General features: G+C 49.8%; 9 protein-coding genes across 9 annotated transcripts; 6 read left to right on the top strand and 3 right to left on the bottom strand.

Annotated features, from left to right (window-relative positions):
- Positions 1-8,856: 8,856 nt before the first annotated feature.
- Positions 8,857-9,737, top strand: GIQ15_00297 (uncharacterized protein; the record flags this gene model as incomplete). Its single annotated transcript, XM_033547714.1, has 2 exons — positions 8,857-8,977; positions 9,076-9,737. 2 exons carry the CDS (start codon positions 8,857-8,859, stop codon positions 9,735-9,737), a joined length of 783 nt encoding a protein of 260 aa, XP_033408665.1.
- A 1,475-nt stretch (positions 9,738-11,212) lies between these two features.
- Positions 11,213-12,153, top strand: GIQ15_00296 (dienelactone hydrolase; the record flags this gene model as incomplete). The annotated part of the gene is made up of 4 exons (XM_033547713.1): positions 11,213-11,241; positions 11,301-11,371; positions 11,433-11,480; positions 11,540-12,153. 4 exons carry the CDS (start codon positions 11,213-11,215, stop codon positions 12,151-12,153), a joined length of 762 nt encoding a protein of 253 aa, XP_033408664.1.
- A 350-nt stretch (positions 12,154-12,503) lies between these two features.
- Positions 12,504-15,802, bottom strand: GIQ15_00295 (uncharacterized protein; the record flags this gene model as incomplete). Its single annotated transcript, XM_033547712.1, has 2 exons — positions 12,504-15,518; positions 15,611-15,802. The coding sequence occupies 2 exons, from the start codon at positions 15,800-15,802 to the stop codon at positions 12,504-12,506; spliced, it is 3,207 nt and encodes a 1,068-aa protein (XP_033408663.1).
- Positions 15,803-17,459: 1,657 nt separating this feature from the next.
- On the top strand, positions 17,460-17,681 carry GIQ15_00294 (AN1-type zinc finger protein; the record flags this gene model as incomplete). The annotated part of the gene is made up of 1 exon (XM_033547711.1): positions 17,460-17,681. One exon carries the CDS (start codon positions 17,460-17,462, stop codon positions 17,679-17,681), a length of 222 nt encoding a protein of 73 aa, XP_033408662.1.
- Positions 17,682-18,283: 602 nt separating this feature from the next.
- GIQ15_00293 (uncharacterized protein) lies at positions 18,284-18,826 on the bottom strand (the record flags this gene model as incomplete). The annotated part of the gene is made up of 2 exons (XM_033547710.1): positions 18,284-18,305; positions 18,372-18,826. The coding sequence occupies 2 exons, from the start codon at positions 18,824-18,826 to the stop codon at positions 18,284-18,286; spliced, it is 477 nt and encodes a 158-aa protein (XP_033408661.1).
- Positions 18,827-19,160: 334 nt separating this feature from the next.
- GIQ15_00292 (uncharacterized protein) lies at positions 19,161-20,189 on the top strand (the record flags this gene model as incomplete). The annotated part of the gene is made up of 1 exon (XM_033547709.1): positions 19,161-20,189. The coding sequence occupies one exon, from the start codon at positions 19,161-19,163 to the stop codon at positions 20,187-20,189; it is 1,029 nt and encodes a 342-aa protein (XP_033408660.1).
- Positions 20,190-20,852: 663 nt separating this feature from the next.
- Positions 20,853-22,139, bottom strand: GIQ15_00291 (uncharacterized protein; the record flags this gene model as incomplete). The annotated part of the gene is made up of 1 exon (XM_033547708.1): positions 20,853-22,139. The coding sequence occupies one exon, from the start codon at positions 22,137-22,139 to the stop codon at positions 20,853-20,855; it is 1,287 nt and encodes a 428-aa protein (XP_033408659.1).
- A 1,484-nt stretch (positions 22,140-23,623) lies between these two features.
- Positions 23,624-23,869, top strand: GIQ15_00290 (uncharacterized protein; the record flags this gene model as incomplete). Its single annotated transcript, XM_033547707.1, has 1 exon — positions 23,624-23,869. One exon carries the CDS (start codon positions 23,624-23,626, stop codon positions 23,867-23,869), a length of 246 nt encoding a protein of 81 aa, XP_033408658.1.
- Positions 23,870-24,800: 931 nt separating this feature from the next.
- On the top strand, positions 24,801-25,560 carry GIQ15_00289 (uncharacterized protein; the record flags this gene model as incomplete). Its single annotated transcript, XM_033547706.1, has 2 exons — positions 24,801-25,074; positions 25,130-25,560. The coding sequence occupies 2 exons, from the start codon at positions 24,801-24,803 to the stop codon at positions 25,558-25,560; spliced, it is 705 nt and encodes a 234-aa protein (XP_033408657.1).
- Between the last annotated feature and the right edge of the window lie 1,195 nt (positions 25,561-26,755).

The following is a 26,755-nucleotide window of genomic DNA, read 5'->3' as shown; positions in this document are numbered from 1 at the left end:
GGCTACGTCGACAGTTTGACAAAGGAAAAGTGAGGTACAGTATGCTGACTGAAAGACCCCCTCTCTTTTTGGAATCAAGATGAGGCCGATGCAGAAGCGTATTGGATACTAATCTTGTTATTTCCCGGTGGTGATGGATATGGCAGCTTGAGTTTAAAGGTCAGAAGAACGATGGCACACCTACGCCCCCGTTTATACTGGGAGATACTGCCTGAAGTTGCCGATTTGATTCTCTGTAAGTCAATGTCGTCACTTCCCGATATTCTGGACTCGTTTACCTCAGCAGTTGCCGTCTACCAATGTTGACATTCACTGGAACCGCTGTTTGCAACGGTAGGTGCCAGAAAACGGGAAAGAGCCATGCTCTCATCGTCATCCATATATTCCTGCTACATGACGAGGAACAATCCTACATGGTAGATATCTAGCAGTGCTAGCATATGATATCAGAGCTATCCTGTCGTTTGACCATATACTGACGTTTGGCCATATACCGACGTTTGACCATATACTGACAGTTGACCATATACTGATGTTTGGCCGTATACTGACGTTTAAAGTCAACACTGCTCGATGAGATTTCTATCCTTAGAATGCACAAGCTTTTAGCCGATCCGTGGCATCCGTTTCATCGAACCCGAACTACACAGCTGTTGTGCAGGGCTTGTCTGCTTGTTCACGTCCGGTCCATTCCGTCCTGGACTATTCTATCATCCACCTCTACGTACTGCGTCTTCGAATACTGCAAAAACAACTGGCATACTAGGCCTTGGCTTGGAAATACTGTACCACGAATCCTAGATCAGATTCGAATTTTCCTCGTGTTCTGTGTGCTGTACTTGATATATAGAGTATAGCAAAGATGGTCCGTATTTTCGACCTCTGTAGCGTATGGCAGGCCAACAGGTATGTTATGGACTCTCTTTACCAACCACAAGACAAGGCTTTTACCTCAAACCATTATATCTGTAACTTTAAAGTCGATATAAAGATATTGAAGAATGGTTACCATGGTTGAACTGTTGCTGTAGTGAACCTTTGCATGCGTTTACCGCTTGCTGTCCTACTATGGCTTGGGAAAACACGACAAAGGCCTAGGGTTCTGTTGGACTAGTCACTAAACAAAATATCCATATTAAGAGTGAGCCCTTTAATAAATATAGATTAACTTATATAACGTCGTCCATATGAACATAGGTTCAGTTTGTATAGAAACTGCAGGTAGCCATGGAAAACTCCAGCAGCCTGTCAACATGGGCGTTGGAGTGAAGTCCACCGTTTCTCACATAGAAACCCTCGTACCAAAGAAAGACCCACAATCGATTTATACGTGGATTCCATGACTTGGCCTTGGATTGGCGGACAGCCTGGCCTGGAGGTCTAACCGTAATATCAATCTATGAGGCGTCCGCGCACTGCATCTGCGTTAGCCTGAAGTTGTAGAACAATCTAGTGAAGTTGCAGAATAATCTAGCGAAGTCGCAGAACAACCTAGTCTCTCTGTGTAAAACACAATTCCGTTGATGGCGTTGGAGTCTGGGAAGAGTTTGGTAAATGTCCGAACAGAGTCTTAGACTTATCCGACGGCGTACAATTATAGATAAGTTTTCCATTGGGTACTCCGCAGCTAGACAACATAGCACAAATGCTAAACAGCTAGCTATAAGCTAGACAAACAAATAATAAAACGTTAAGTTGCATAGAATCGCCCGCGTCGGTCAACTTCGTCGGTCGGTTTAAGGATATGCTAGGTGGGCAAAAGTTGGCTTTCCGCTTTTGGATTGGTTGAGCCAAAGGCCCGACCTATATGATCGCCCCTATTCATTGCGATTTGGAGCTTCCAGCTCCCCAATAACTGCATTGTTAGTTAGTATTAGCGGCGCAAGCGTCAAGCAACGCAGAAGCAAGGCTTGTGTCTACAAATGGGCGGTAATGCATAAACCGTGAAGGTATAACCGACTCCTACCGAAACGGGGTGTCTGTGTATAGATGTGGCATCTTCACATGGAGTAGTAGGCTCTGTATGAATAGTATGTATCCACTTATAGACGTGAGCTCTGATCTGGATAGAACGGTAGAAACGGTAGAAACGGTAGAAACGGTAGAAACGGTAGATGCGGAGAAAGATAGCCCGACCTACTGTATAGGGAAGCTAGACCATTGGTTATTGCAATAAAGACGGGTTTGCAGGTAAACTTTCTCTTCCCTCTGGAAGATGATGAATCCAAAGCACGTTATTTAGTAAATCTCCTGCATGTTGCATTGTGCAACACACTTGCAGTTGTCTACTTCGTACCAGGAAACGGACTTGCGCGTGTCCCTCTAATTGGAGGCATCTGCACGAAGAGAATATGCATGGGAATAGATGCATGAGAAGGTGCAGCCACGCCAAGTAAACATGTAGCTTGTGCGTTAAGTTTGGTATCTTCCGTACTAGGTTCACCGCCAGCTTTCGAAAAGTCCCAATGATAGCGTCGAGCCAGACGGTGGAATCGACGGAAGTAGTGACTATACCGGGTGCAAAGAAAAAGAAACGGGCGAGGATTGATTTTACAGCATTGGTCGAGAGGGTATTTTGGATTTTAAATCTGGCGTGCTCAAAGTCTCCGAATGCTCATCACATCTAGTGAGGCGAAGGGGGGAGGAGGATATACTTCGTCGAGAAAACAAAAAAGAAGCCTCTGTCATATGACTACCTGCGCTTTCGCTGTGCATATATAGGCAAGTGATTGACGGACTTCTTTTCTTTTCCATATCGCAAATCACCTCACAATAAGAGAGACATTGCATTTCCATACATATCAAGGCGTTGAGTAGGCTGCTGATCTTGACAACGGGTGGGATTATGTCAGCCCCAATAGTTGTCCGGTTTGCGCAACATGGCTTCTCATTTGGCGTTTTGCGCAATGGCGACTGTTGAATTTGCCTTTTTTTATCTTTATATGTTTTCTTTCTATGCATCATCATAGATGAGAGGTGTCTGAGCGCAGGATGTAGCGAACTAAACTCTTCCCTTTACCCATCGACTAGCATGAGGACCGTGAACTTATGGGCCTGAAGATACTGCGAATATCCAATCAGCGGCAGTTGTTGCACCCATCTCATTGAATGACTTGGCTGTGGGGGTTTTTGGATTTGTGAAAAAGCAAGAAACGAATTCCTGCTGTACGTTATGCATCCATACGGAGTTGAGAAAGTCCGGGCTGCTCCATCCTTTAATCTCGAAAGGGGGTATTCAGAGCAAGCAAAAAAAGAATAAAAATAAAAAAATAAAACATAAAAAATAAATAAATAAATAAAAAGAGAAGTTGTTCGCCTTCCCCTACCTTGGTACTGTAACGTGCAAGGTCGTTTGTACCGGTCCTGTTGCGTCGGCTGCTTTGAATCGGAAACACCGCTTATGGAGACAAGCCATGGTGGCGTGCAGAAGCGCATGAACAGAACCAGAGCGGTGGTAGTATAGCGACCGAGAGGTTGATCAATATCCGGTAAGGACTCGTGGAAAAGAAAAGAAAAGAAAAAAGCCAGCCCCTTGGGTTTGGCTGGGTTGAACGGCGCAGGAGACGCTTCAAATAACAAGGCGAGGGTTTACCTAATCGGCGACCCTCTCCAACCCATGGCAATAAGCATGGGGGCCTAATCCTAAAGGGGCGAAAGTCAAAGGGGGCCCTCCCATCACAGAGCAGAAGTTAGCAGCCAACGGTGGTTTTTAGCGCAGCCCTTAATTTACCACCCAGTCCATTCACAGGCGTGATAAGAATAGGAGTTTGGTATAGCCGAACAGGGACCCATACCCTGCTCCTCAGGAAATTAGGGTGTCGTAAGCTTGCGCAATCCACCCTTGGACTTTTTGGCATTTCAATCTCCATCGCAGGACATCGACTGCATGCGCCATTTTTCCACTTTTATTTTGTCGCCTTCCATCGCCGCCCCTATCCCTCAATCTGCTTTGGCTGCACCCCCGAGACAGGAGAACGGACTGGACTTTTTTCGACACTTTCTTTTGGCGTTCGGCGAAAGGATCGTGATTCTATCGTATACTCCGTATGCCCATTTTCGAGTCCCAGCCTGGAGAGTCGTGCTGGTGAGTATGATGCATGTATATATAAACATGCACTATACGCAAGGGGCTCCATACTCCGTATGCGGAGGAAGCAGCCCAGAGTTTGGGGATAATTAAAGTTATCGCAGACTAAGTACGGAGTAAATCTCTCATGTTCTCTGCAAAGCCAGATAACTGAAAATTGCTCGAAGGACAAGTAGGCGGAAAGATCTTTGTTGTGCACTCTGGTCCACAGTTAGTATCTGCAGTCGTAACTAGTGAGGCCAGAAGCAATTTCCTTCGAGGGCTTAGAGCAGTCCAAGAGTGGAAGCTGTTTACGACGACAAAGCGTAACTTACATAACCAGATATGTATCGTGCGTCTATCTGCGCGCTGCGCGCACACAGCATAAGTGGAGTGGTGGATAAGCCCATTCTTGAATATCTCATCGTTCGGTCCACTTGTGGACCACCTAGAGCTTCTGCGATCGAGCAGCCAACCAAGCAATAACTCTGTACTCTCTGCTTGAGCTAAGATTCCTGAGGGTGCGGATAAGTTCTTGTTGAAAGAACGGCGACGTTCATGCACCTAGGTACGTGCTTTGACGCACACTCGATGTCCACCGTGTATAATTTGAGAGGTAAAAACGGAGCATGCGAACGATCTCTTGACAATATCCGTTACGGAGCATACATCCGTTATCGTGACTCCTCTCCGGCTAAAATCTTAACCCTTATAACCTTTAATTTAATCGGAGTTTGCTTCTGTTTGGTTAAATATGCGCCTTTGATAGTCGCTCACACAGTAGTTTAACGGAGAGGTATCCCGATCAAGTCCTCTTTTCTTTTGTCCCCCGTTCTTCATTGGATCAGAGACGGAGCCTCCGTACAACCGGTGATGACCCTAGCAGGGATAAACGTTAATAATCGGCATGTCCTGGTTACGTCTGATCGTTGGCCTTGGCATATATAGTTGGTCAACTCCACGCTGTAACCACCGACTGATACATGCGCTCGATGGCCGATATCTATACACATGTCGGTGTACGCCGTAAACAAGTAAAAAAAAAAGGTTTCCTGTGACATATACGGCCGGCGATCGACTGGAAGGAACCGTTGCATGAGCTGAATGCTCTCCCAGGAAGGCTAAATCTGGAGGGCCTTTATATGTATATAATCCGGCCATGTCGAGGTTTAGTAGACTTTTCGTGTATGCGAGTGCCTGCTGGTATCTCCCCTTGACGTTTCAACCACCTGAGAGGAAGCATCGCCGTTCTGCCTTGCGTGCGTCCGACGGTGCAAGGTGACTTAAATTTCTCGTTTCTTTTTCTTTCTCTCGGGCTTCTACCACCTCGGGGAACACTCCGGTTGCATGGGATGCCATGTGTGAGCGTGCTGCAATGTTGGTGGGAGTGGAGTCAGGCTTTCCTGTCAAGATAGGCTTCGGATATTTCTTAGAGTTGCACCGCATTTGCAAAGTTTAGCATCTTGAAAAAGAAAAGACAAGAAAGAAGAGAAAGCAAATGAGAAGAGACGGTACTCCGTGAATGAGAAGAGAAAAAGAAAGAAGTACTCCGGAGAGTCCTCAGTACTGTGATTCTATCCTCGAAGTAGCCTCGCCTGGAGCACGCGCCGCACTAAGGGAAGGCCTATGACTAATCACTACATCAGCGCTTTAAGCTAGGCTGACTCAGCAGTTATAAAAGCGGCCATCCCACACACCTCAAACGCCCTAACCGTATTAGGCAACACTGGCCTCCCCCCCTTTTTTTAACCTTGCGCGTAGTTTTACGATCGAACGTCTTCTCGATGTCCACTATAGACCGATATACACAGGGACCGCCGACGTTCAGGCGTTGGCGATGATCGGTGGCCTATTTATGGCACCCAGCTAGGCTCGGATAACTACTCTAGCATGCGGCACGCCAGACCAAATGGGGCAGCCGGGTGAGCCAGCGAAGGTTCTTCTCTCAGCAAAGGGGGATGCTCGATACGGGGACAACAATACTTGCTTCTAACCCTCAGCTCTTCCTCCCCCCCCCCCCCCCCCCTTCCCCTCGCGCGTTAGGATCATGACTGGAAATCTGGCTGACATCTCAATTCTGTAGCTCATTGGCTGGCAACCGGGTGGGGGGAGGCGAAGAGGATGGGTTACTTTCAGCAGCTCTTCTCCGTGAGCACGCGCCTGTCTCCGACCAGGCAGACGATTTAAATACAACTAAAAAGTCGAAACAAGCGGCCAGGGGGGCCGCCGTTTGGTTAGGGACATTCTTGGCACCGGGCGTATCACTGTTGGAGATGCGTTTCAGATTGGCTTTTAGTCTCCTACAGCTAACATCGGACGAAGGACTCACGTTAATCCGAGTACTTTTCGCATTATGCACGAGTTTATATGGCCGATCGACCAGGGCCCTGCCTCCTGCCTCGCCGAAATCACAAATCGAGCAATTTCAATTGGCTTTTTTTTTTCATAAAAAAGAAGACCGTTCCTTCTCATTTCACTCAGCGGTAGCACACTCCCTGTTCGAGCAAAAGTACCTCCCACGCATCCACAATGTTTCATCTCGTCTCGATAACACACTTTGGCTTCCGAGTCTTCTTTTCCCCGCATAGGGAAAGTCACCCTAACAAGGCGTCCTCTGACCCATGATCGTTTTGCAGATGGGAATCGACCACGCAGCTGATTATTATATACGCTTTTACTATCTGCACGGAAAGTAACCGAGGTTCTTGGGTTCTTTTTTTAACGCGAGCAGCAGTAACAATGCTACTCTTTGTAAGGATGCAATAGTCAAACCATTTGCATCTCCCCAGAGGACCAGCTCTGCTGACTGGCTGCGGGTAACTTTTTGGATCTTGTCTTTTTTTAGCTCTGGCTCTCGAAAATGAAAGTATATTAATTTTGGACTGCCAAGGAGGCTTGTGAAGAGTATAACGACGTACGGAGAGTACAGTACCCTTCACTCTCACATAGAGGGAAAAACACGTTGGGACTCCTGGGACCTTTTTAGACCCCAAATCTCCACTTGATACTTTGAATGGTTGACGACAGCAGGGCATTACCTAAGTGCCTATATTTGATGCTGATCAGCCCCGTCAGCCAGATGGCTAGAACCCCCCCTGAGGCAACCCTTGGACAACACCTATTCGTTTGATCGACTTCTCCATAATACCAGCACCAATAACATTTATTTCCTCATACATTTTAGCTCTTTTTCGTGGCGCTACCTGCCCTTTTCCACTTTGGCTCTTTCTCTCTCTTCTTTTTTTCAAAAGAAATTTACACTTGGTTTAACCAACCAACCTCCTCTCCCCCCCCTTTGGCTACTGTGGAGAGAGTACCTAACTCTCTTTTCTACCCATGGTAGTAGCAGTAGCCTAATCTTGTTGCTTCGTCCTATCTAACAAGCTTACCCATTGACCAGCCAGTAGCTGTCTCCATCGCCATTCAAATCAAAATAAATTTGCTTTTTCCCTATATTTCTCCTTCCCAGTGCTTGATGCATATAGAGAGGGAAAAAAAAGGAAAAAGTCTTGGGACGTTTCACCCCACGATTTAGCCTGGTTCATTTCGTGTCCTAATTGCGGGCCGGGGGGAGTGTGTTTATCAGTCCTCTCCCTTCGCTTGGTTTTTAGCAAAGCGCCCCCTCAGTCGCTTCCATCTCGATTACCTTTACTCCGTAATATCTTTCCTCTTTCTTTTGTTCTGAATTGACTTCGTATTGCACCATTCCTCGTTTGGGTTGTTCCTGGACCTGTTTTCATTACCCCCATCCACAGTGGCGGTTATATCCTGAAGTATATATATATTTTACGATCCCTTTCAGAATATATATAGTATCCCCTCCCTTGGTACCACACCACTTGCGGGGAAAGACGCCTGACTTTTTATTCTTTTGTTTGTTTGGGCAAATATATTTCCCTCCTCTACCCTCCCATGGTCACCCTCTAGGAACCTCTCTCTCCCTCTCTCCCTCTCTCTGTGGCGGGTCACCTACCAGCTTGGAAATATCAACCATCTATTTAGTGTTGAACTCTGTCGGGGATGACATGAGACCGTGACAACTGGAACTCCTTGTCGCATGGGTATTACTGCCGATCGTCCCTTTACTCGCCTCTCCTCACTATATCATATATCGCCAGCGCAAACAAGAAGCGTTTCCGCCGTGCCACTGGGCACAGAATCACTATCCTTCGTTCGCCCTCGATAACGGTTTCCAGTTCACTGCCCGTCTGTGTGGAAGCGATGCGCGAGGTCACATATCGACCCGTAACTCAAGGAAAATTAAACGGCCTTGGCCATGGAAAGCTCGACGGGATCGGCCGCAGATAAAAAACGGAATAAACTGGGCTACCATAGAACTTCTGTTGCGTGTGGTAAGCGTTCTACAAGTTTTCTCATCTACCCCCTTATTTAGCCTACCAGACCAAGTCGCCATGTACATTCCATCTCCACACATTTGCGCGCGCAACAGTAGCAGCAGCAACCATTCAAACCATTCAACCTTGAACTTCCCCGGTGGCCCTGGCGAGCATGTTGACGAAGCGTTCCTCCTCCAGCCATTTGAGCTATGAATTAACCTCTCGTCTCTCTCCATAGTACACTGTAGAAGGAGAAAAATACGATGCCTACTCGCACCGGACGACTCTCAGGGGCGCTGCGAGAACTGTATCCGGCTGAAGAAAGAATGTCATTTTTACCCGGTGGATCAACAGCCGGCGGTAGACAAGAGAGGGCGTCCCATATCGAAACCCGAGACCGCAGGATCTGATGTCTCGTTGACTACTACACCTCCTCTGCTGAGCAGCGGAGGCATGATGGAGCAGAAGGAATCCTATTTCCAGTACCAGAATATGCCAATAGCTCCAGGTCAAGATATATCAGCCTACAACTCTGGCGCATACCCCGGCACGCCCGTGGCAGCATACACACCAGGTTTGTTCTGCCACATTCGGAGAACTGCGCCGTCTGATTTTATCTAGGGGCGGCGCGTGAAGGAAAGATGTCATAACTAAAACGGCTTTCTCTTTTAGATCCTATGGCGGTGCCTGAGCTGGGTGCGGTGCCAAATCCAAGCCAGCCTGTTCCGTCATGGAACGAACCCATTTATGAAAACCAGGTTCCCGGAATGGTTCTGAGACCTCCCCCAGGGATGGTGCAACCAGGAACAGTTCATCCATCCACGGGCGCAATGGCGGTTACGCAAGATCCCACAGGAATCCTCCCGGTCAACATGTCCTCCGCTGCTGGATTTGGCGGCCCTCACGATACCACAGCATGGGGAGGCCAGATATCGAGATCTATGAGCTTGTCCGCGAGATCGGGCGTGCCATCACCTATTCCGCAACCATATCCAAGCCAGTTCCATCCCTCACAGCAGATCAGCCCTGAATTTAAACGTCGAATGACTACTCCCGCCGAAACATACTCTACCACCATGGGCCATGCCCATGCCATACCTCAGCTCTCATCTACACCCATTCCAGTGTCCTTTGACGAAAGCCAGATACCATTCACAACATACAACATGCCCGGAGTCATACCAGAAGCTATACGGCACCCGGGTCAGGTTATTGTTGGCTCTGCAGCAGACCCGATGTCGCTCTCGGAGTGGTACTCGCCAGATTCACTGCAGGCACACCAGCAGGCCTTCATACCCGACCATCAAAACCTGATGCATCGCCCTCCGGGTTGACATACAGCTCAAATCTACTTACACGGCCTTAGACGAACGACGTACAATTTACCATCCACAAACTACAGTGTCGCTCTATCTCTAGAAACTTGGCCAAAATCACTACTCTACGACCGGCCGTGGATACTCTTCTCTTCTCTCGCTACTTCCACGATACCTTTTTTCTTTTCATTTCGTGCTTGAAACGGCATCTCAGCCGGGAACCTTATTCATTGCTCACCTTGTGTGGCATTTATTCATTAGCGGGCGTACATGAACATAAAACGGGCATCATTTTCTTCCTTTCTTTCTATCTTCCGTTTCCTTACCTTGGGAGGACTAATCGACCTCCATAATCTTACTTTGATTGTACTTCCGCCTACCCTCTTGACCTTTCCTTTCTCATTCCGCTATCCTGAAAAACAAATCTCGGTTAATTACTGCATGAAATTGGCCCCATTTACATCCAGAATTGGTCTCATTTGCCCTATTTGTGCATTTCCTCGATAAACTTCTTCATGCTACATTCTTTTGGTGATGAGCTTGACCATTGCCTCTTATCTCCCCGATCGCCGCTCTCCATTCATCCCGGGGCCTTTTTTCTTTTCTTACTTTTTTCATTAATCTCGCCGTTTCTATTCCATTTTCGTTTATATGACTACGAACTGGTTACATTGAATGTAGGCTCTGAGAGTCACATGGGGTTTCTCATTAAAATGGAAGGGAGGGTTATCATTTGATTCACAATGGGCTTTTTTGATGTTTTTTTAGTAAATTTCATTTAACTATTCCCCATTTTAAAGCAGTTGGTTGGAGGGAAGGCTATCAAATACCTTTACTCGGGGGCATTTTCCTTTTTTTCTTTTCTTTTTCTTTTTTCCTGTTTCTAGGCCTTCATATTGCTCTCTAATCCTGCATTATTCCCTCCATTGACTGTTTCTGCGAGGCCGTATGGAGCATCTTGTTTCCTTTTTTTCTCATCACATTTCCATCCCGTGGACTCTCGCACCGAGACTGACACGGTATAGCCAGGCTTGCAGTGAGGTCTCCATGCAATACGAGCTCAAGTTCTCCCTGGCCGCCTGTTAGCTTCTATTTTCTGGCTAGTATGAGTATGCTTAATGATATACCCCTACACGAATGGTTCCATACAAAGGCGTGAAGCGGGCCTGTTTCCGGCATCGACCGCTGCCTCTGCATCTCGCTGCTCGTATCTGACTTAGTTCTCTGCATCGACACCGATAGTGCGTCTCTGGCTGCGTAGCGGAGGAGGCGTGAGCCCCCCCTAGAGCGATATAAGATGTAAACACCGAGTTGTGGTTGGAGGGCCGATCTATGACGGAAGAGGGCCGTGTTTACCTTGGTACCCCACCTCCGCCCGCGACGTCCCCCCTATATACTTCATCTTCGACCGCCCACGACGGACAGCGAACACACATACACCTCTTCAACCCTCTTCTCGTTGCTCTCACGGCGTTAGTCTTCAGCTAATCAGCATGTCCACCTATAGCAAGGCGTGTTGCACGTAAGTACACCTTTCAATTGAGCCGGCGAGCTTGGATGTGGGGGTTAACCTCGAGGTAGACTGCCTCCAGTGGTCGACACTGCGTACGAACCCAAGGGCAAATATGTCACGGTCAACGGGATGAAGACCTGTAAGTCGGTCGATTCACTGAGATAGCTTGTCTGGTACACTGAGCTGACTGCTGATTGTAGATGTCACCGGCCCAGAGACCGCCACGGAGGCCATCCTCGTTGTATACGGTGAGTCCAGCTCCAGAAAAATACAAAAGGATGACACTTTTTGACTCCAATGGGTACAGACATCTTTGGGTTTTTTGACCAGACCCTCCAGGGAGCAGACATCATGTCGTCCGCTGACCCGGAGCGCAAATACCGGGTGTTCATGCCCGATTTCTTCGATGGCAGTCCCGCAGACATCTCCTGGTACCCCCCAGACACCGACGACAAGAAAGAAAAGTTCGGTGCCTTCTTCCAGAACAGAGCTCCGCCACCAAACACTCTCCCACGCATCCCCGGGACGGTCGAGGAGATAAACAAGACCTACGGCCCTGGCGGTTCAGGCTTCAAGTCATGGGGGATTGTCGGATACTGCTGGGGTGGGAAAATCGCCTCTCTCCTCTCTGGCAAGGACTCTCTCTTCAAAGCTGCCGTTCAGGTCCACCCGGCAATGCTTGATCCAAAGGAAGGGTCGGATGTGACAATCCCCATGGCCATTTTGGCTTCCAAGGACGAAGATGCTACTGAGGTAGAGACATACAAGAACAACCTCAAGGTCGAGAATCTGGTCGAAACATACCCGACCCAGATTCACGGATGGATGTCTGCTCGAGGTGACTTGAAGAACCCCGAGGTCAAGAAGGAGTACGAGAACGGATACAAAACCGTCGTCGCCTTCCTCCACAAGCATTTGTGATAATGCGCTTTTTTAGGATATATGTCTCTCTCAGACCTATATAGGTGTCTTATAAAAGGAGCGAGGGGCTAGGAGGATATCTTGATTACCGACTGTTCTCTACTGCAAATCATATCCTCAGCCTGATCAAGGTCTGCAGAAAAGTCCTACATATGACGTATCAAACCGAACAAGGTCAGAATGGATGCAGCCAACTGATCACACCGAGCTAGAGTGGTGTCTATATAAAAAAAAATAATAAGTAAATAACCTTGTTGATCACCGTCTATCCAACTATCTTCCATTTTTTACATACCACCTACATGTACAGTAATCCTACATATGTATGCACGCCTCCGTGGTGATCTAGTCTAGTTAATCCCACTGGCCATGGTGCCAACACGAATGACCACATTTACATCAATCGCCCTAGCCTCCCGAATACTACATGCCAGACAAGTGCGCCCCACCCTTGCGACCACTGCATCTGTGCAAACGGCCGTACACCACGCCCTTGCAAACGCTTCTTTGTGCTTGCTCCCCCTGGCGTCGATGATGTACGTGACGGCCTGACGTCGTCGTCGCCGCCGCCTCCTCTCCGCACTGCCTGAGTGAGGGGTGTTTTGGTTCTCTGGCGGGGACGGATCGGCGGTCTCGGGGGCTTTTGGCGGGAAGACCGTCACGTTTGGAAGCGAGGGGATGGGGATGTACGTGTATGGGTAAAAATAGGTGTGGAGCGGGTGGCCTGGAAGGCGGAAGCTGTTGACTTTATGACCTGGAGCAGCATTGAAGGGGCCTGTGCCTGGCGAGTCGGGTCCCGAGCTCCAGTCATACGTGTCTTCGTCGTCTGGGGTAGGGGGCTGGAAGTGCCTGTGATACTCTGGGTGGGGAGGAGATGATGAGGATTCTGAGCCATGGTCGTGACTTGCGAAGTGAGCAGCCCAACCCCGAGGAGGAAGACACGGGAATGAGGAGACGAAAAGTGAGTTCTTGCTTAACGGGAAGAGGACCTTGCGTGGTTTTGATTTGGGTGTTTCCTTGATGGTGAAAAAGGCGTACGCCAGCGCCTTTAGAGGGAGATATTTACTTGGATCGTCTCGTTTGACCTTAGCAAGCGTTATGTTGTTAAACATCACGCTTGTCTGGCGGAGGTTATACAGGTCAGCATCGTCCATTGGCAGGGAGAACTGCTCGGGAGTAAGTTCTCCGCCTGGCCCAAGTGGCGACGAGTCAAGCAAGACCTGCGTCGTTTTGTAAATTCGTGGCACCGTCAAGTCGCGCAGGTCATCCTTCAACTCGACTTCAACCCATTGGTCCGTATGATCCCTGCCGTGTTCGTCCTGAGGTACGACCAGACTCGAAACCCATCCCATGCACGTAGTGGACCCTTCTAGACAGGAGACAATTCGGGATACGACGCACATCTTACTCCACCAGCTCCGACCTTTATATATAAATCCGCCGTATAGGTTGGCAACTGGGCCAAGAGCATCTAGCGCATGAGGGTCGTTTTCTAACAAGGTCCCAATGAGCAGGTCATTCACAGCTTCTCCAGGTAGCACAAACCCTGTGAGCCACGAGCGAGATATCCATCCGCCAAAACATGTCGTCGAGGAGGTAACGGAACTTTCTTGAGTGGGAGGCACCAGCAGAACGAGATGGGAGGTGATTGAATTTTCATAGTCGGATAGCCTCTGGAGAGGTCTATCGTCGGGTTTCATCGTGCCGGTGAGGAGCGGTGTAGAGAGCGTCCGGACCATAGCAGCAGGATCGGAAACCACAGCATTGAATTTCCGTTCTAATTGAAGCTTCATACCGTCCGCATCTGGCCACTGTATTATATCCATGAACACAAAGAGACCGTCCAGCTGCTTCTTGAGAAATCGGGGCCTAGTGATGCAATCCCACTCTATTCGAGCCTCACTCAGCTGCTGCTGCTGCTGCAACTGCTTTTCCTTGATCTTACCCCGTTTTAACATCTGCCGAATTCGCGAAATGGACGTCTCCTGGGGTTCGACGACAATAGTAGGTGACTTCCCACCTGTGGGAGCATATTTGATGGTCATGCTTTCAAACGCTCTCCGGCAGCAGATGATTGCCCAGTCAACCTGATCATTCCTCATATCGTTGATATGGTACATGTCCCGCTGGGTAACGCTGAGGCCCTTTGAGCGGCCTATAATGCCAACCTTGACGGCGGCGTCAAGTCGCAGGACCAATTCAGCAGCCAGCAGCAGCTGAATCAAGAGCCACTGCCTTTCTGCATCGATACTGACGTCTGTGCCATCTGGGTACTGGTCCTTGATGATCCCGTCGTGGTGTGGCGGGCATTCCCAGAGAAGCTGGCCGGCGCGAATCCTCCACTCAATAAGGGTGAAATCAACCCATGCACCCTGGACAGCGAGGACTTTGACAAGTATATCAATCTGAGTCTTTAGGCTAGTATGCTTGAAGGCATCGCCCTGCACTTCTCTCGGAGGTGGGTAGAGGAAAGTAGAAAATAAACGCTGATGGAGCTCAGTTATAGACTCCGTATCAAATAAGTTAATTGGGCTAGCCTGGAAAACCATCTGGTCACGCAAATCGCAGAGTGTTTCCAGCCGTTGAGCGACCTGTTTTGTCGAGCAACCACGAACCCCGAGACGCTTCCACGTTGGTGGCCCTCCCTTGATCAGCTGTGCACGGTTGAACCGGATACCAGGTCGACAGCAGACGTACGGCTCGTCACTACCTCTCCGGGAGGTGTACTGAAAATCCGGCGAGACCATGTCCGGGGGCTTATCAAAGTTGGGCTTCAGCTTAGGCGCGATAGGAAGTTCCATGTAATGGCGGAAACCAACGCATCCTCTCTCCATTGCCCGGGAGGAGAGCATGTTGGGTACCTCAAAGACACCAATATCAAAAGCCGGCTGCTTGGACCCCTCTAGTTCTGCCATATCCTGGGGCTCGGTAGAAGTTTTCCTCCGCTCAAGAAACGCAGGTAGATGCGCATGGAGCGTAGAGAGCGTAAACGAGGCATGGTGCAACGGTTTCCGGTCCTGGAGGTTCTGAATCCGAGTACTCTCGTCCCAGGGGAAGACGACATGCGGGAACCAATGCGAACGTGTGCCCTTTTCGAGCAAGAAATGCGGAGAGCCAGAGAATATGTTTCTTAGCTCTTCTCCGGACAACGGGGAGTTCTGAGGGTGTACCGTGCATCCTTCGTTCGAACATTTACCGGAGCTGGATGCAGACGTGGTGCCTTCCAGGGCCTCTCTAGCCTCGCATTCCGGCCCAGACAACGGGGCGCGAGAGAAGAGACGGTCCCTGACATTGTCGGCTCGCAATCGCGGGGAACCTGGAGGTTCCTCCTTGCTGCGTGGTGATGTAGAGCCATTACGGTGTTCCTATTTACGGTTAAACCTACTTGGATCTCTTTTTTAAAAAAAGTCAAGGGCATAGCACAAGGGAGCAAGCGCTGGAGAGGGTGAGTTATCACAGGTTGAGAAGGACTTAAAACGGGCACATCGTGCTCGTCGTCCGTTGTGTCTGTTGCGTCTGTTGCATCAGTGCCCTCCGAGGACGCCGTGCTCATCGAGTCTGCCTCCGATGCTCTTCGGCTGGCGAAGAGGGACTGGCGCAACCTAGCAGTCCTTCTGGTCCCCTTCTTGCGGAGCGGAAGCTGCAGCATAGTCTAATCGGCAGCCTGGGGGTACTTTAGAAGCGAGCATAGGTAGCGAGCAGATACATAGCCTGACGGGGGCTGTAGGGGTGATATCCTCAAGTGTAGGACATCCTAGCGCAGGACATCCTAGCGTCCGGTGTACGTATGTACCAGGTATCCCCTACTTATCGTTAGCCCTATGATGCCATGATATTATGATGCTATGATGATGCCATGCCACACGGAGATATCCCTCGCCACAGCGACTTATTAATAGTCTCGGGGCTTACCTGCGCAACCACAACCACCGGAAAAAGCTCGTATCCCGGTAGCACCGTCGACCGCTCTTTGTGTGATTATCCGCTGCAGGGTTTTCCCCTCGGCTGGTTAATAAAGAGAAGAAGAAGAAAAGAAGAAGACGAAGAAGAGATCGTTGGTTTCCCGTTTAGGGTGGCGGTGAGGTCGCAGGTCACGGGGGGCGGCGGCAATACAGACAAATACAACGATACACACCGATACCCGCGGACTTTTGGCGGTGCAACGTGACCTGGTGGCGTAATCTAATACATCGTGATACGCCCCCTTTTTCCCTTTTTCGGCCTTATCTTTTTTTCTATATCACGGAATCTGCAGAGAGATATAGGATGGGGATAAGGGGCAATATTAGGATCCTGGAGATGCAACCATGGCCGCGGATCTCGGGCATGTGCCGTCCTACACAGGGATATCTCCTCTCTTCAGTCTTACTCTTCACTCTTCTCACTGTGTAGTAGAGACTCGCGCCTCATACGCCTGAAGCCTGAAGCCTGACGCCTGACGCCTTACGACTGACGACTGACGACTGACGACTGACGACTGATGGACTACTTAGCGCTCAGGGCCAAGCAAGAACCGGCGATTGGGCGACAGGCCGACTGGAGACCATGCCGTGGGGGCTGCCGCTGTCCTGGGCCGGGCAAGGGGGATGAAGCCAGCTAAAGGGTGACAACGCAGCATCTCGAAACTTCATCTGCCCCCTACGCCCTCACCCCCTAGCTTTCTGTATAAGCAGACAAGCATGCTACAAACTAGTAGCTTCTCCGTACTCCGTAACTAAGTAACTGATGTGAAAAGCTCCACCAGAACCAAGCAACCCAACGCATCTCATGTGGTCGCTTGGATCGCCTTAGCCTCGCCCCCCCAGCCGCCGGGCATCGCTGCTGATTCTCACTCCTTTAAAAGGCCTCCATCGCCCGTCTTTCTCTTTCTCCCTGATATATACCATACATATCGCCCAACCACGTCGTCTTCTCCTCGCCGTCCCTGTCTCCGCCGGCTCTACCTCGCCGTACCACCACCATCACCACTATCACTATACACCGTCTTGCGCCGACAGCTCCAGCTGACTCACGCCATTCGTACAAGCTGTCTACGGTACAAGCTGCCTACGGAGTACTGATCTGGTATGAAGCAAACCGCCCTGAATGTCGTTTGTCGTCCGAATCTCGGAGCGGCAATCCTGACTCAGAAGTTTGATACTGAAAAGTATCGTCCTGTTCCGGCAAAGCTAACGTCTCCTTATATAGTCTTTAACCCTTTTGACTTCAAGTTAACAGTCTTGACGGCAATTCACTCTTTTACCTCTTAAAGGCCGGATCTCCCTCGTTACTTTCTACGAACACTCCCGACCTACCCTCAACACAAAATGGCCCCATCCAGAAAGCCACGCTGCCAGTTCAAGGCCTGCAAGGAACTCGCCCAACGCATCGTCGGCGATTGCGGCTTCTGCAAGGGCCAGTTCTGCAGCAAGCACCGCATGCTCGAATCACATAGCTGCAGCGGCCTCGAGGATTGCAAGAAGGAATCACACGCCCGTAATGCCGAGCGGCTGAACTCCGAGCGGACAACGGTGGTTAAGGGTGTGTGAGTGCACTATTACAATGAGCTATCGATGAGTTATCTGCTGGACGGCCGGCGAGCTTTGATACGGGGTTTTCCATTTCCTTTTCCTTACTGGGGATCTGGCTTTGGCGGGTTGGTATTTGGATATTACATTTTGGATTTTTCTTTTGACTCTCTTCCCTCTCTGTTTGGATTCCGCTGCTTGCTGCTTTTCAAGCCCCGCAGTGTGCCGGCCTTTTAAGCCGGGTTTGTTATTTTTTTTTAATTCCTCCAGCTATTTTGCATGGTGTTTGGCTTGGTTCATCAAATTTCTATTTAGCCCTTTTTTTGTCTTGATGTTTTCCTTTTGAAAGACTGTTCTCTCTTGCGAGATAAGGGTATTTAGTTACCAAAGAATATAATATATTATAGACTATTTCGTTCGCGGTATGGAAAGATATGTGACTATCAAAGTAATCTCCCCATGGCATGAAACAGGGAACTCCAAAGCACCAAATCCTGTAATCTTAGTATATCGTGATGGCTGTACCGAGTTGGGACCGGGTCACCGGACTTGAACGATCCATAGAATCCACCAGATGCTCGAAATATCGTAATCGAACCAGCAACTTTCCAGCCACGATCGTGTTATCCAGGTCCGATTCTCGGCCTATGAGGGAATAGCGTGTCAGCCCTCTGTCTATGCTGCAGGAATGAGAGTGATGGGTAAACTTACATGTCGTGATGTTCACTCAGGTTACTGAGGTACTTGTTTAGCTCCTCCACACGCTCTTTATGTGTCTTGACGCCCTCGCGCTTTAGTCGTTCGTTTAGCTTGAGAAGTGTAAGCCAGCCTTGCTCCAGGTAGTAGGGAGTCGGAGTAGTAGTTGACGTTATACGTACCCTCTTCCTCTTCGCCTCGGCATACCGTCTCTCAGCCGCAGTCTTCCCATCATCCGAAACCAGCTCGCCAACTCTCCTGTCCTGGTCGTCCTTCTCCTTCAAGCTCGCCGCTTCACCAGCACTCTCTCTCGTATCCTCTTCCTCCGTCCTCACAGTCGCATCTCCTCCCTCCTTCTCTTTCTCTTTCTTCTTCTTTTTCTTCTTCTTATCCACGCGGCCGTCTTGGACCTTGGATCCTTTGATCTTTAATCGCCCTCCTCCGCTAACGGCATACTCTGACGGTGCCATGGCTTGCGTGAAGGAGGGGTAACAACTCTATAATCGACTGGCTCGGTTCGCTGGTCGCGCTGGCTCAGCTATCGATTGGGCTGCATTTCTCTTCGTTTCCCCGGCGTCATGCGCTGGTCGCGTGCGTGGTGAAGGGAGGATGCTCTTCTGCAGGAAGTTCGACGTATCGGACGTTGAGTATTATGTAAGCGAATATTACGTCACTTCTCAGGAACTTCGACAGAAGATATATGAGCGCCGGTTGTTCAAGATGGGTGTCAAATGTTTTAAAGCATGCGACGAAGGATAATTCTCTTTCTGCATCTGCGAAAACCAAGCCCGAGTACCCGAAACCATGTCGTCCAACGCCTCAACCCCGGCCCTAATAGTGTCCAAATCAGAAAGCACACACAACCTTGAGGATGGCGTTCCATATACATATGGAAATCTCCGTGTGGGCGAGACTTATCTCAAGCTGGATAAAACGCTCTTCAGAATTACGCCTGATCCGAAGAACGGACCACCATTAGACGGGGATGTGATTACTGTTCTAAGCAAGCAAGGCGGTCGGTTGGTTCTTGAGCGAGATTATTCTTGTGTTTCCAAGGGTGGAGCGGCTGTAAAGGGCTTTGAGGTTGAAGCTATGAAGCTGGTAGCAAAGTGCACCTCCGTCCCTCTTCCTGAAGTTATTTACACCCTCATGAGTGATCGCAGCGGCGAGATCGGGATGACAATTATTCCAGGCACTACACTAGAAAGCCAATGGGATAAGTTGGACAGCGAAACAAAAAAGTCCATATGCCATGAGACATGGGATCAAATCGCCAAACTCCGAGAAATCCCACAACCACCTGCCTTAAAACAGTTCTTCCAGTGTCTTGCCGACGGCTCGCCAACTCTCGACCCTCTAATCGAAGACTTGGACCGCTGTGGAACCCCTTTATACACAGACGAAGACGTCAGAACCCGAATATACACCCGCTACCTTCATTTTGTTGGTCGGCGATATGAAAATGAGCTACCGGACATGCTCCCTCAATCATCCCGTACGGTTTTTACACACGCTGACATTGCCCCACGCAACATCATGGTTGATGATCATTATCGCATTACCGGCATCCTCGACTGGGAGTATGCCGGCTGGTACCCTGATTACTGGGAGTATGCGCAGATCATGAGGCCCGCTTGCAGGACGGGCTATTGGCAGAAATGGATGGATCTCACTGCGCCCCGTAAATGGGATATCTCGGGAATAGCAGCCGAGTTTTATTTTGATAATCTCCGAACCCAGCTAGACATGGATGTCGGCGGTTTGGGATATTCAGTCAATGATATCCTGATCCGCGTAATTCCTCGGATGGCCACTTTTCAACTACTAACCTGATGGAGGAGGTTCCCCCATCATTGAGTTATACACTCAGTTTTATATTGTAAATCCCAGAGTAATAATAAATATCCTAATAAGCGTATATCTTATTGGCCATCTCCCCAGGCTTAATACTATTACTACTACCACCACCACTAATGCCAGCCTTAGGGGCTGGTTAGGGCTTGGGGGGTAAGGGCTTCAGGAATGGATATTTGGGGTAGGGTAAGGGCTTAGGGGGTTGGGGAGTGTATGCTTAGAGGGTAGGCCTTAGGGAGGGTAGGGAGGCCTTAGGGGGAAGGCTTAGGGGGGTAGTGCCTAGGGAGATGGCCAATGAGATATATACGCCTGTTAGAGTTTTATTATTGGCTTTGGATTTACAATATAAAACTGAGTGTATAACTCAAGAACGGGGGAACCTCCTCTATCAGGCTGTGATTTGCAAAGTGGCTATCTCATACCACCAGGCCGAAAAAAGTGGCCATCTGAGGAATTACGCGCGGAACTAATTTTAGGCAATCACGCAGGAGCCGGCATGTCGTCCTGGGGAGGCTGAGCAATGGAAGAAAAGAATGGGTCTACTCGCCGGGTCGGTTAGTTCAATTAAGTGTTATCTTCATATATACTAGCTGGCTAACTGGCCGGTAACATCACGACGGAGCTAGCTATGCTCGTAACGCATTAATCAAATGGGATTGGCCGTAGATTAGAGCCTCCCTGTCTCTTCCGCATCTCTTCTCCGGCGGCAACAGCACTAGGCACCTTGATACCGCAGCAGTCGCCCCAGAAGTCTACTCCGTTAGAAGACGCATGAGAGTGGTCGTGGCCATGGCCGTGGTCATGATCATGCACGCCCTCCTGAGGCGTCCGCACTCCCATCTCCGGTGTCGCAGGAATCAGGCTTCCAAACAAAAAATGTTGCATGATCGGCAACTTACCCAACACCTCCTTAATGAACATCTTCTTCATCCCGGCCTCTACTTTATACCAGTTCTTGGCGCCGGAGATGTCGTCTAGCATGGGACTATGCCACCGAAGGCCCTTGACGGTCTTTACACTATCCACCCACTTGACCTGGTCAAGGTATATCCAATTTTCGCGCTCTTCGTCCAGGACGACGTTATTGTGTATGGAGAGGGGTGTTATATAGTGGTGGCCTGTTAACTGTGATGCGCCGAAGAGGAACGGTAGGAACTGGTAGTCGTCCAGACCCCAAACACCATGTGACCCGGCCGGCTCCAGGTAGTATGTTAACTGTATACGGCGCATAAGCTCGATGTAGCGAGTGAAGACGCGGCAGACGAGGAAAGGGAAATCGTGCTCCTCGAGGATGCGTAACTGGTACAGACACAGCAACCACATCATGAAATTCAGCTCGTGACCGGATCCGTAGTCGAGACGTGAACGCGAGCCCAGAGAGTGAACCAGGTAGGTGGATATTTCAGCTATGGTGGCCTCGTCGGTGATGCCCAGCAGGTCTCTGTGCCATGGCAGGCTGTGAGATTCGACATCATCAAAAAGGGAGCGGAAGGCAGGGTTGCCGAAGCGTGATCCGCCCTGATCGAGGGACGGGTGGACATCGAGCAGCGAATCTATTGATGATAGTACCTGGAGAATCTTGGATATGATGGGCGATGGTGGCGATGAAGCTGAGGGGTGCTCGAGGACGTCCGGGATAGACTTCTGGCGCACGCTGTCTGATAGCTTGAACACAAACGCCGTGACCAAGGTGTGCGACGGGGACGAGAGGAAGGACTGATGGTCCTGGACGGAGAGAATACGCGGAACAGGGCGCGTGAACTGGAGATCTGTGATAGCAGGGCGAGGGGGCAGAGATGGGGTTTGTGGCGCCGCGTCGCTGGCGGCTGGCTGGCGTCGAGGACCTCCACTGGTGCGGGCTAGTTTCTTGGATAAGTCGATCTTGGGGATCGGAGCGCGAGGCGGCTGTTCCTGGACAGAAGACGCCATGATGCTTGGAGTGCTTGGTTGTTCCTCGTTTGTTCTTCGTCTATCGTCTTTTCGTCTTTCGCTCGTCGTCGTGAAGTTGATAACCCGTGACAATGACGTAATCATCGAGGAAGCCTGTGGAAGAAGTAGAAAGCACTTAGATATCAAGATGATTAATTAATAAACCAGTTAAAAGGCTTTATACGGAGATCCCTGACAAGGAATGGATGGAGGTTCCATTCTACCTGGTTGTGGTTCGGTCAATGGTCTCCCTCATGTCAATTGTATAGATTATATAGACTTGTTCTGACCATAAGGCGGGTGTTAACTTGATAAAACACGGAATATTTGAACTACCCGCTGCTCGTGGCCTAAACCTTCATGGCTACACTGTGTAGAAGTACCCATTCGGCACTTTGATATTTCTCTTCAGGAAATGCTGTTCCATCGTGATGTCAGCTAAATTGGAGCCAGGCTCATGAAAAGCCAGAAGCTTCGCGACAGCATCGACCCCCGACGTCCAGGAAGGGGCCTCTTCCCTCGTGAAGTTGGAGCTCCGTTGTTCGGATTTGTCGATTGTATTATCTCGGCGAAGTCCATGTTCTAGTCTCCAATTGAATGCATCGACCAGTGCTTCCACGGATAGAAGTGGGTGCGGTACAGAATAACGCAACGGGAATGGCCATATAAGGAAGAAAAGAGTAGACCACGGACGAGGACAAGCCCGAATCCGTCGTAATGTCGGACGTACCTTCAAGGGGGAATAGCCATGAATTATGGTTTTAATAGGATTGCACATTCTGTTGTGTTAGTTTGGGATGAGAACAGTCTCTGGAGTAGCTGCATGATCTATACTCGACAGGAGATGTGAACCGTTAGACCTAGAAACTCTCCTCTGACGAGACTTTTGGTGGTAGCCGCAAGTATAGCAACAAGAGACGTTCTTGCAACTATACTTTCGCGTACTCGATTCTAGAAGCGGCCTTGTCAATTGATCCAATCAATTGATGCGTATCAAAAGCAACCCAGTCATATTGATGCATAAGTTTGCGCCATCAAGTAGATATAATTCGCCTCGTCATATATATCCATCACTTTAGTATAAACGACAGTATACTCCATACCGACGTTCGTAAGGTAACGGCACCGCCTGAATAGTTGCTCTACTCTGTACATGTTCATTCACGTCCATGAATAGTAGTAAGTCTACTCCCACTATGGTAATGGTGAGAGGCTACTCAATAAATCAACGTCATCGAGGACAGCCTTGTAAGACACGGCAACTGACGGTGTCTTATCCTCTAAGTATCGTAGATTAGCAAAGTACACCCCGTATAGCTGTCGCCTAACACGTACAGACAGGCTGATGCTCACATGAGGCAGACTCGGTGGCTCATCCCTGCTATCATCTCTCGTCAGCTCTTGACTCTCCAGTCGCCTGATCCTGGCCAAGTATAGAACGAAGAAAGAGGAAGAAAAAGAGAGAACCGAGAGAGCCGCCGTCAATGGACGCAAAAGGCCGAGTATCAAAACTCAGCCAAAATTCTGGCCTCCCCAGGAAACCTATCACAGGCGAGGATGCACGACGTCTGTACGATCTCGTCCCCCTTGTTCCTCGTCCCACGGCGCGCCTGATCCAGTCACCCAAGCCCATCCCTGAAGCCATCCCTCAAGCCATCCCTCAAGCCATCCCAGCGGCCGCCATCCTCGACCTCGTCCACGCCTGGGGCGGGCCTTCTCGTCACACCTAGACCCGTCCTTCGAACTGTCTTTCGCTGCTACTCGTCCAGTCGTCATGGGGGCGCCGCATGCCCAATAAGAGACACAGAGCCGACGCCACTAGTCAAGCGACTTATATCCATAAACTCACTAACACAGCTGCGAGAAGGCGATCCGAACGCGAAAACTCTGCTCGGTGGGCCCGTCCATGACGACGGAGTTCATCTAGAATTCATGGCGTTGAGAAGAGAAGACGATGCTGGCATGCCGTGTTGGCAGACAATGTTGGCAGACGATGTGACATACAGAGCAGAGGGAGGTCGATAACCTCACTCGCATACCCCGTACAGAGTAGAACCCATATGTAGGTACGAGGCACGACGAGAGGCATGAGAGCAGGCGCAGTGATCTGATGATGATCAACGGCCAAGCCGTGGCCGGAGTTTTTGGTCGCTGCATCCCTGGACGAACCCTGGGCTTGGTCGTGGGATAGTTATACGCAGCACCCGCTCCGTACAGAGTACTTCTTCCTCACCACAGAACAGCAGAGTACTCACTACTCCGTACAGTGTTTGTCGTCCTGGGTTTATAGACAAAGAGGCTCACCGTTTATCCCGCAGCTCCGCCAATTAGTGGTTAACGGTTCTGTCCGGCACGAGAACCAACCAGCCAGTCCAGCGCACTCCCAAGAACCACAAAACCAACACAAAGCGGAAGCAGAGTCGGGGCCTAGCCCGAGATACGGCGACGGTGACGATGGCTAACTCGGCGACGACGACGAGGTCCGGGTCAAGGCCCAATTATGGTTCATTCTCGTCTCCGTCTGCTGCAGACTCGCATTCCGACTCAGCTTCGTCGACGGCCTCGAGGGATTCCATGGAGTCTACACACACTGCTTCCAGGCCGCAGTTCAGCAGGATAAGAACCCATCAGTCGATAGTCCGCGACCGAGACCACAGTCCCATGGATAGCGAGGGACAGCGTGCGCCTGGCGCTGTGGCGGCCTCCGATGGCAATGCCAATACCAATACCAATGCCAATACCAATGGCAATAACAGCAATAACGTCGCCAACGGTGCTATACAACGACAGCAGCGAGGGAGCTCATACTCGTCTCAGCGGAAGGGAAGCATACGCCAGGAGCAGCCGCGCACGCTCTACCGGCGCATGCTCGACAAGTACGGCAGCTTGGAGCTGGAGAATAAAGGCAGCGTTGCCAGAGACCATCTCGCCCTCGGTATGTCCTTTCTTTGCTCTTCTTATATTAAAAGAATAATACTAACGATAACTAGAACGCACATTTCTCTCGTGGTTGCGAACTTCTCTCGCCTTCGCCTCCATAGGCATAGCTGTTACCCAGCTATTCCGTCTCAACACGGCCATCCAGCAACTAGATCCCTCCCTCAACAACTCCAACAACCCTTCTTCTCTCCTCGCAGAGCAATACAGACAGACGTCCAAGGGCCTCTACTTCACCATCACCAGTGACGGCAACAAGCTGCGAGGTCTCGGTAAACCCCTGGGAGCCACCTTCATCGCCATCGCCATACTTGTCCTCTTCATAGGCTTCCACCGTTACTTCGAGAGCCAGTACTGGGTCGTTAGAGGGAAGTTCCCCGCTAGCCGTGGAAGCATAGCCTTGACGGCCTTTATCACCGCCTCGTTGATGGTGAGCAGCTTGGTCATCATTCTTACTATATCGCCGGGGGCCATGGAGTCGTAAACCCACACACACATATACAAGCCAAAAAAAAAACCCTTTCGAGTACATGCATTCGTTTGGAGTTCGTCTTCCCTTCCTCGCTGGACGTGTGGGTTATGGGTTATCGGGCTTCCCCCGGTTTGCATAAGCGAAGGAATCTCATTACTTGCTTTACCGTCCGTTTGGATCCAAAATTGTCTGCTCTACTGATCATCTGTTTGTTTCGGTGTTAATTAGCGGGGGTAATGTCTCAACTTCTTTCTTCTGCCTTCTGTACATCTACTCGACGCCGTTGTTTTCGTTGTTTTTTCAACTTCTAATACCCCGCCTCTTTTTCGGCTTTGGTTGATTATGATTCACTCTTTCTCTTCCTCCTTCTATCCCCTTTTTTAACATTCTTTACTGCATTCTTCTTTGTTCCGCCTCCCGGCTCAAGCTTTGTACTGCTCGATATTCTACCCACCGAATATTCAAGCTTGTCTAGCTAACGCAAATAATGAATGCACTATTCTTGCGTCTACTTTCTTTCCTTTCTCTTCATCGACTAGTTTCCACGTAGGTTTGTAGACGCTGAGTCTTGATATCACCCATAGTCCTGGCCCATAATCATGCTTATATACTCCATACTTACTGATGCGTCAATGTGGGGATAGTAAACAGTAACCCACTATTGTTTGGGCCTTCATCGACTACGAATTGCATCTACCAGGTTCCGTCGTCGGTTGTAGAGTCAGCTTTCGTCTTATCACCGCCGATAATCGGCGAGAGGCGGGATATCAGCCTTGCCCTCGGTAACAATATGCACGAATTGTAACGTTTCCGAGGCAGAGCTTCTCCTCGCCTCGTGAAATTGCTGCCAGGGGTTGATCAAGAAGAACGCCTTCGATTTCGAATGTTAACCTTGTTTATGGAAGTAAAGGTGACCCCGACGGTGGGTTGCGAAAAAGGCCTTTGCCACGGAACTCAAAGTCTTCGCTGAACGAAAGACCCAAACTATATCCCACTCCACGACTGTCCATTGGTGTCCGTTGGGTTGGTGATTGGTGGGAGCTAGGTGACGTCGGTAAACCACCGATTTGATTAGACCGTCGTCCATCTAAGATGCACCTCAACACCGCCTGTGCCACGCCGGATCGATCGGGGCGGTGCGATATCGTGTGACGCGACTCTACAGGCCACCTTCAATGCCAAATCTGTGGTTTCATCTCATGTCGTG

The sequence above is a fragment of the Arthroderma uncinatum genome, assembly GCF_011692745.1.
Source record: "Arthroderma uncinatum strain CBS 119779 chromosome Unknown scaffold1, whole genome shotgun sequence".
Classification (NCBI taxonomy): domain Eukaryota; kingdom Fungi; phylum Ascomycota; class Eurotiomycetes; order Onygenales; family Arthrodermataceae; genus Arthroderma; species Arthroderma uncinatum.
Note: the sequence above shows the minus strand (reverse complement) of the source record. Positions and strands in the feature narration are given on the sequence as shown.